Source organism: Cricetulus griseus, chromosome 6 (assembly GCF_003668045.3).
Source record: "Cricetulus griseus strain 17A/GY chromosome 6, alternate assembly CriGri-PICRH-1.0, whole genome shotgun sequence".
NCBI lineage: Eukaryota > Metazoa > Chordata > Mammalia > Rodentia > Cricetidae > Cricetulus > Cricetulus griseus.
Window position 1 is genome coordinate 154,550,402 of NC_048599.1, and position 8,647 is coordinate 154,559,048.

The following is an 8,647-nucleotide window of genomic DNA, read 5'->3' on the forward strand; positions in this document are numbered from 1 at the left end:
AGAGAGAGAGAGAGAGAGAGAGGAGAGAAAGCTGAACACTTGATACAACCAGACATGGATGATTGCCTATGTTTGGCAGTAAATTCTGTCTCATTTTGATCAAGTTATCAGCAAAGATGGGACTGGTGTCAAAGGGACCGGAGGTGTATATGTAGGATGTCAGTCAGATGTACCCTCGGGGTTGAGAAAACTAAGACCCTGAGTTTTTTCTTGGTGAAGCTCAGAGATCACAATCCCAGTGCAGACTGATGAGACAGGGTTTCTCTGTGTAACCTTGGCTGTCCTTCAGTGGCTACAGTCTGTGGGATCATGGAGTCATGACTGATCAGGGTTTCTGAAAGGGACAGAAACCCTGTGGAGTGGAACAGGGTCAGAAAAATAGCTGAGCCTCCAAGGATTAGGGGCACTGGTAGAGAACTTCCTGGAAGAGTTATGTGGAGACCTGAAGATGGGGGCCGGGGTTGGCTCCCTGGGGAGCAGGCGAGGTGGAGTGCGTTGAATAAGACAGCATCTCTGCCCAGGCTGGAGATGGACAGGTGGCAGAGCTGGCTCTGAAGGGTCCTGTGATGAGCTGGAGGCTGACAGAGGAGTTCCCAGCCCTAGAAGGCCGAGAGGGTGTAGTGGCTTCTTCAGCCTCTATACACTTTCCTTCTTGTTTCTTATATTTTTATATTTTTACTGTGTGCACACCACAGACATGCTCAGTCCTTGGAAGCCTAAGGACCCTGTCACTCCCATGAAGCTGGAATTATGAGCTGCCTGACGTGGGTGCCAGGAACTGTAACAGCATCTGCAAAGGCAGCAAGCCATCTCTCCAGACCCTTTGTTCCTGCTTTTAGAGACAGCACCTGATTGTACTCATTTCCATGTCAGTCTCTCCCTCTCTCTGGCTTCTCAGGTTCCTTCCTGTCCCATGTCCTCTGCCCCCATTCAGTTTCCACCTGTCTCTGCCATCTCTGATTCTTCCTCTGGTGAAGGAAGCGTCCTTCTCCCCACCTTGCCCCAGTCACAGCTGCCCTCTGTCTACTACTGTGTAACCCATTCCCTTGTCCCTCCCTGATGCCTTGGGCTCCTGGACTCCAATTTCCAACCAAGTCTCCTTCCCATCTCCTGCCCTCTGTCACAGTGTCTCCTCAGTCAGTCAGCCTTGGGTGGAGAGTGCTGTGGCACCCTGCACAAACCAGGAGAGGCAGGAATTCTCTGGAAGGTAGACTGGCAGGCTAGGGCAGGTTTGGTGTGGGTGCTGGCCCTGGCACAGGCCCTGGTCAGCACCCCTCACCCTCTTACCCTCCCCAGCCTCTTTCCCTGCCATCCCAAACCTGTGCCACCCCGATCTTCATAGAGGGGAGAAGGAACTTGTTCCCTTCCATTTCCTTCTTCTCCCTTCTCCCCGCTTATTGTCCTTCCCACAAGACAAGATCTCCCCATGTAGCCCAGGCTGTGCTCAACTACAAGGCTGTCAAAAATCAGTGGACTCGGTGCTGGACTATCTTAACAGCATTTGGAGACAGAATTCACATCCCAAATAATCCACCCATTCGGTAAAGTTCATATACTCAGCTCATCTACCACTATGGTCAATTAATTCATTTTCTGTTTTTTTGTTTTGTCTTATGATTTTTTTTTTTTAAGATTTATTTATGCTGGGCGGTGGTGGCGCACGCCTTTAATCCCAGCACTCAGGAGGCAGAGGCAGGCGGATCTCTGTGAGCTCGAGACCAGTCTGGTCTACAAGAGCTAGTTCCAGGACAGGCTCCAAAGCTACAGAGAAACCATGTCTCAAAAAAGACTTATATAGCCTTTTGCCTGCATGTATTCCTGCACACCAGAAGAGGGCACCAGATCTTATTACAAATGGCTGTAAACCACCACGTGGTTGCTGGGAATTGAACTCAGGACCTCAGGAAGAGCAGCCAGTACTCTTAACCTCTGAGCCATCTCTCTCCAGCCCCTTCTGTTTAGATAGGGTTTCTCCAGGTAGCTTTGGAGCCTGTCCTGGAACTTTCTCCGTAGACCAGGCTGGCCTTGAATGACAAATCCATCTGCCTCTGCCTCCCGAGTGCTAGAATTAAAGGTGTTTGCCAGCCACATTCCGCCTATCTAGATGGCTCAAACCCATTTTATCCCATTCAAGAATGTGAAATTGGTCTGGGAATGATTCGACACCTTTGATCCTATCATTCTGGAGGCAGATCTCAAGGCCAGCCTGATTTACATTGTAAGTTCCAAGAGAGCCAGGGCTATGTAGAGACCCTGTCTCAAAAGACCAAACCAACAAACAAAAATCAGAACAAAATAAAACCCCATGTGACTGTGGAGAGGCATTTTTGTTTCTTTGAGATTTTGCAATTTTCTTTTTTTTTTTTTTTTTTTGGTTTTTTGAGACAGGGTTTCCCTGTGGCTTTGGAGGCTGTCCTGGAACTAGCTCTTGTAGACCAGGCTGGTCTCGAACTCACAGAGATCCACCTGTCTCTGCCTCCCAAGTGCTGGGATTAAAGGCGTGCGCCACCAACGCCTGGCAGGATTTTGCAATTTTCTTAACTTTTTTTTTTTTTTTTGAGATAAGGTTTCTCTATGTAGTCCAGGATAGCCTCAAACTAAGAGGTCCACTTGCCTCTGCCTCCTGAGTACTGGGATTAAAAGTGCACCACCATTTCGAAGCCTGCATTTTGTGATTTTCTTTGCCTGGACTCTCTGTGCAGCTGAGGACTTGAACCCCTGATCCTCCTGCACCCACTTCCTTAATGCTAGGATCACAGGTGCATACTCCCATATCCAGTTTGAGACTTTCCTTGTTAGAGACAGGGTCTCAGACTATAGACCAGCCTAGTCTCCAAATTTCAGATACCCTGCTTTAGCCTTCCCAGTGCTGGGATGGAGAGAGGTGCCAGCACCGCCCACTTCAGGCCACCCCCATGCACAATACCAGCACCAACTTAACAGCAAGAGGAGGAGTCTGGAGAGATACCTTGGGGTTCATGGTGTCCCAGGTAATACTTCAAGCACTCTTCCCCCTAGATCACCCTGGCTGTTTTCGTTTTGTTTTGTTTTTGTTTTTGTTTTTCGAGACAGGGTTTCTCTGTGTAGCTTTGGAGCCTATCCTGGCACTCGCTCTGGAGACCAGGCTGGCCTCGAGCTCACAGAGATCCACCTGCCTCTGCATTGGTTGCATTCCTTGTGAGAGGGATATCATGGTGTATGCTCACACCTGAAGTGTAACAAAATGGTAACACATGCTGAATATCTGGGGGTCCCCTAGGGTTGGGGATGTCACACTGGCCTGCAGAGTTGGATGAGCGACTGGTGCACCTGAGCTGAGTTCCAGAGTTCTTCTCAGACAGACTGAGCAAGACGAAGAAAGGACCCTTGGTGGACAGAGTCCCAAGGACAAGAAACTTGGTAGGGGCTGTGGGTGCACGTTAGCCCTCACCTTCTTTATGATCAGTTGACTTTGTGCAGTGAGCAACTGCTACTTTGGACCCCAGGCTAAACCAATCCTACATTCTCTTTGTCCTTGACTCATAATGAGCCCTCGGGCATGTACTGACACCATTCTTGTCATGGGGACAAGAGTGTTAGCTACTAGAGTGCTTACAGGTTTTCATTGGACTTCACTTTGGTCCTCACTGTAATAGTGGGACCTTGAGAGGTTCAGAGAGAAATTCCCAGCTACCTGTAACTCCAGCACCAGGGAATCTGACACCCAGCTCTGGCCTCTGAAGGTATTGCACACAAATACATACACCCATAATTAAGATAAAAATAAAATTTTAACAGATCTCAAGAAGTGCTTGAGACAGTGAAGGCACTACCTTCAAGGGGTGAACAGTTCTCAGGAGACTGCAGATAGTTCCTGAAAGGCGGTTGCTATAAGAAGAGCAAGCCCAGCCCCTCTTCTTGCCCGTGCTTTCCATGTGACTGTTGGCTGTCATATGCTAGCTACCCCAGTGTGGAAATGCCATCCCCATGAGGTACTCGCTGGACCTTTATAATAAGCCAGCTTCAGGTATTTCATTAGTGACAAAAATGTGGCCTTGTCCCCCCTTCAAAAGGAACCTAAGGTGAGGTAGTGAGCCTTCTCTTGCTGCATGGTTGTCCACACGTGGCAGCCCTTCTGGCACCAGGAGACAACTGTGCTAAAATATGGTGATGGCTCAGCTAGTAGTTAGCAGGCACTGTGGTTACTGAGCTATTTACTAAATGCTGGAGCTGGTGATGCCTAACATGTCAATATGTTTGCGAACATGTTAGTTCTCTTATTTGCAGCCCAAGGCGCACTTTTTTTTTAGAGAGAAGGCTCTTGTGAGTGTAACACGCAGCTCCGCCTGCCTAGAGATGGAAGAGGGCCCAAGGACAGGCTCGTGTTAGTGCTTAAGCAGTGGGGACAGGTCTGCGGGGATGCCCACCCACTCAGGTAGGAAGGCTGCCTCTGGCTTAAAGATTTTGAGGAAGGGAGAATCCGGAAGGGTATAGTTGGCTAGGTAGATGGTGTCACCACCCGCCAGGTAGGCAGCCCAAATCCCGAAGGTTCCAATAGTCATGATGGTGTGGTTGCACTGGGTGAGGAGTGCAAAGTCCTTGGCTGGTGAACCCTCAATACCATTGCCAGCGAACACCACATCCCCCCGGGAAGCATTGATGTTCTCCTTGCACCAGGCCATACCGTTGCTTGTGACTACAAAGACTGGAGACCGATAGCGCGCCCGGAACATGTCCAGGGCCTGTTCCAAGTAACCCCGGTCAGCCACCACGCCCTTCCACACGTTGGGCATGACATGCACATAGTCCCCCCGGCGCACGTGGACACCCACAAAAGTACTCGGCTGGCTCCCATTCACCCGCAGGCCACGCAGGAAGGCCTGGGCCTCCTCACGCACGTGGTCGTGCAGGGTGAACTCCTGCAGGATCTCAGGGCGCAGGTGGTGGTAGAAGGTCCAGGAGCACGGGTACCCTGTGAGGCGCACATAGCGCCCTGGGATGTGGCGGTGACGCTCCTCCATCCAGTCGTTGAGGTGATAGTTCTGCCATGGGATCTTCCTGTCTGTGTCGTGGTGCAGCACCGGGAGGCTGATCCTGAAGATGGGCGCCAGGGCGCTGTGCATGGATTCGGGGATGAATGCAGGCCTTCCGTTCATCCTGGCCAGTGCGAACAGCGTGGCATACTCGCCCATCTGGTTCCCCAGGCGGCCAATGGAATTGATGGTGAACATGCCCTGCAGCTGGCCACTCCCCGGCATCTGTGTGATTGCTGGCTCTCCTATATGTGTCTCCAGCGGGGGTTGAATCTTAACGATTCTGTGTCTGTGCCGGACGTGGACGATGGTGGAAGTCACGAAGACAAAGACAAGGAAGTGGGCCAGAGGAAAGGAGAAAGGAACCTGGGCGTTGGACATGGCTGCCAGGAAAAACAGCATGCAGGTTAGCTGGGGCGCCGCTAGAATGTGTGCTTGGGACCCATTTGGATAATCACCTGGGTTGAGCCTCAGCATCTGTTTTTTATTTTTTGTTTTGTTTTCTTTCTGGTTTGAGACACGATTTCACTCTATAGCTCAGGCTAACCAAGAACTGTGAGCCCAACCTTCCTGCTCCAGTGTTGGGATTACAGAGTGAGCCAGTATGCCCCATGTGATGTCCTCTTTGGAGGGAAAGTGCCCTTCAAGAGCTCAAATGAGGCAGGATGAAGAAAAACAACAGGCGAGCTTGATTCACTTTCACCTGCTTCACAGCTGACCCCGGCCTGGTGCTCCGGAACAGACTGGTGGATTATTTAGTTACCGAGGAAGAGATCAACTTGAGGAGAGGACCCTCCGGTAAATGGCCAAGACCTAAAGAACCTGCTACACCAGGATGCTGTAGACCTCTTTTGTAATGCAGGATATGCTGTGTCCCTGAGAGTACAACATTGGTTACCGGTGCAGAATGGACCTAGAGTACACCCAGGTGAAGGAGAACCAAGTGCTATTCCTGTAGCTATGGTGCTGCTACCAGTGTTTGCTCTCAGCATGGTCGCAGTTTGTCTTCCAGTATGTCCAGTGAACTATTTCAGTCACCTTCCTACATTCTCCCACGTCCTTTCTTCTCTACATAGCCAACACATGATTTAAACTGACTGATTACACTCAAAACCTTGCTGTTCAAACCCGACAAATCTAATTATAATGGGAGAGTAAAGACATTATTTGAAGAAAAGCTGGGTTGGGGAGGGGGAAGCCTTGCAAGAACAAATGAGAAGTTAAATATTTTACTAGAACTGCCAATAAAAATCCAGCTATCACCCAAAGAGGAAACTCAGTCTTCCTGTAACCACGGATGACACCTTTTTCTTTTTCTTAGCTGGCATGCTTTGAAGGCTAGCTGTGCTACATGAAAAGAGGGGCTGACTTTTCTTTTTCTTTTAATGCTTTTCCTTGTGAAGTGTTTGTGGCCTTTAATTTGTAACTGTACCTAGATGCCTATATTGGACACAGGCAAATGAAGGATTTTTTTACTTCAAAAAGAAAATACATATATACAGTAATCCACATGCATACATGATAGCATACCATTGGTGCCTTATAAGAGGTGAGAAAACCATATTGGTTCCTGTGTTCCTAATGGACAACTTTTGGGGGTAGTAGGATCATCATATTCCTTCATATATAACCAAGACTCATGTTGAGCAATGAGTTCTGGATTGTAAAGAGACCTTACTTTTACAGTTGTCTGTAAGTCCTTGTCCACCAATTAAAAAAACATACTCAGTGCTAAGGGATGAACTGAATTGTAACTGAAGAACTTCAAGATCTTTTTTTCAGAGCATGGATAATGGGGATGGGAAAATTTGAAAGTGAATACTCAATCAGTGTTATTAGGAAAATAGTAACTGAAGCAATTAGCTGAAAACTGTAGAAGAACAGTGTCGCCCAGTAGCTATGGTGAACTGGTGAATTGGAATAAAACAGCTCTGCTCAAGTCAATCTGTTCAAAAGACTTTGCGGTATAAAGATAAGTCCTACCAACCTCTGAACTACCCTAGTTGGTATTTTACAGTGCTGTTAATCGGGCAGCAGCAGGGCCAAATGAACCAGAAGGACCAAAAGTTGTCTTGATAGACAACTGAAAAAAAGGTCGTTCCTCAAGATGCCACTTGAACCCTCGAGGCCACTTAACAGTTTTCAGCTTCTAGTATCAGGCAACACCTTAGGGAAGGAGCTGCCTTCCTGGTAGGATAGACCTAAAATCAGTCTGCTTCTGATGGAGTTAGGATAAGAAGGCCTGATGATGAATTGATGTGGTTTTTGGTTTTGTTTACCATCCGCCCTTCCAGATCTAAACACTAGTTTCGATTTTAATAAGTCAATGGAGCATTTTTCAGAGAAGGGGAAGGAATACATTTTGTTTGTTTGGTATAGGGGACAGGGGAAGTTTGGTGAGTGTTTCCTTGAGGAAAGCCCGAGAACAGAATGTGGTGAACAGATGCCAGAGAATAGCAGGGATAGAGGGAGCCGTCCTGTTTATGTAGTGTCTAGTTGGTTTTAGAATGCTGAGGATAGTTGAACCAAGCCAGGTTTTTTAACAAAATAATTTCCATCTTCTAAATATATTGGCTAGTCTATTATTTTGACACAAGGTTATGAATTTTCCTGACAGTCTAGCAATTACTTAACAAGTGTTGGTTGCACATTAGTTTTGTCAAGATAACCTGTACAAAGACGGGAAATGCACAGACGTCATCTGAAAGGACACTGTGGCTGCAGTGAGGACGAGCACAGTTAAAATGGAACTAGCCACGTACATGTAAGTTGTCATTTATATTGTAGACAACAAAAGAAAATAGCTCCTGAGAATTGGAGCATTCCATAGAGGAAGGGACAGGCTAAGGATCTCTGTCTAGGTGTTAGCCATCTAGTAAGAGCATTCATAAATAGGTGAAAATTAAGAGTATCAGGTTGGATAATAAATGAAACCAGTATGTAAAGAAATGTTGCCGTGGAAACATTTGCTCTAGCACAGTGTGCCAACAAGATGATCAAGAGGTCTTTTAAGGGACTCAAAAAAGGAAAGCTGTTGTGTCGTGGCATCAGAGTGGAATGAAAAGGAAATTCCTGAAGTCTGATGAAAACTTTCCCTCTGGGCAAACTTGATACAGGGAGAGATTTGCTTTAAACAATCTTTACATAACTAAGCCTTTCAGGACTGTCTGAAATTTACTTAGTGACAGGAGTTACTGTAAATCCCACGGAAAATACAAAACTATATTGTAGTTCTTGTCACAGCCAGCCCTGTGGAGGTCCAGTGTCGGGTGCTCTCCTTGTATGCAATGGCATATATAACAGCGTCTGCCGTGGGGCCACTTACCTCTGTATTCACCTCAGGGTTTTAAAGTTATTATTGAAAGATTGCCACACATACAAAGTGAAACAAATGGCAAGAAGGATAGAAAACTGTTGTGTGTTGATATATGTAAATAAAAAACATCAGGGGGGGTGCTGGAGAGATGGCTCAGAGGTTAAGAGCACTGGCTGCTCTTCCAGAGGTCCTGAGTTCAATTCCCAGCAACCACATGGTAGCTCACAACCATCCGTTATGAGATCTGGTGCCCTCTTCTGTCGTGTAGTGCAGGCATGCATACATAATAATACATAATATACATAATAAATAAATACAT

General features: G+C 47.3%; 1 protein-coding gene and 1 non-coding gene across 2 annotated transcripts; both read right to left on the bottom strand.

Moving 5' to 3' along the window:
* Positions 1 to 3,594: 3,594 nt before the first annotated feature.
* On the bottom strand, positions 3,595 to 5,393 carry LOC113836307 (galactoside alpha-(1,2)-fucosyltransferase 2). The gene has a single exon (XM_035446957.1). It carries the CDS (start codon positions 5,391 to 5,393, stop codon positions 4,365 to 4,367), a length of 1,029 nt encoding a protein of 342 aa, XP_035302848.1. The 3' UTR covers positions 3,595 to 4,364.
* A 1,230-nt stretch (positions 5,394 to 6,623) lies between these two features.
* Positions 6,624 to 6,745, bottom strand: LOC113836318. The gene has a single exon (XR_003486396.1). It is a non-coding gene; the product is annotated as a small nucleolar RNA SNORA40 (small nucleolar RNA).
* Between the last annotated feature and the right edge of the window lie 1,902 nt (positions 6,746 to 8,647).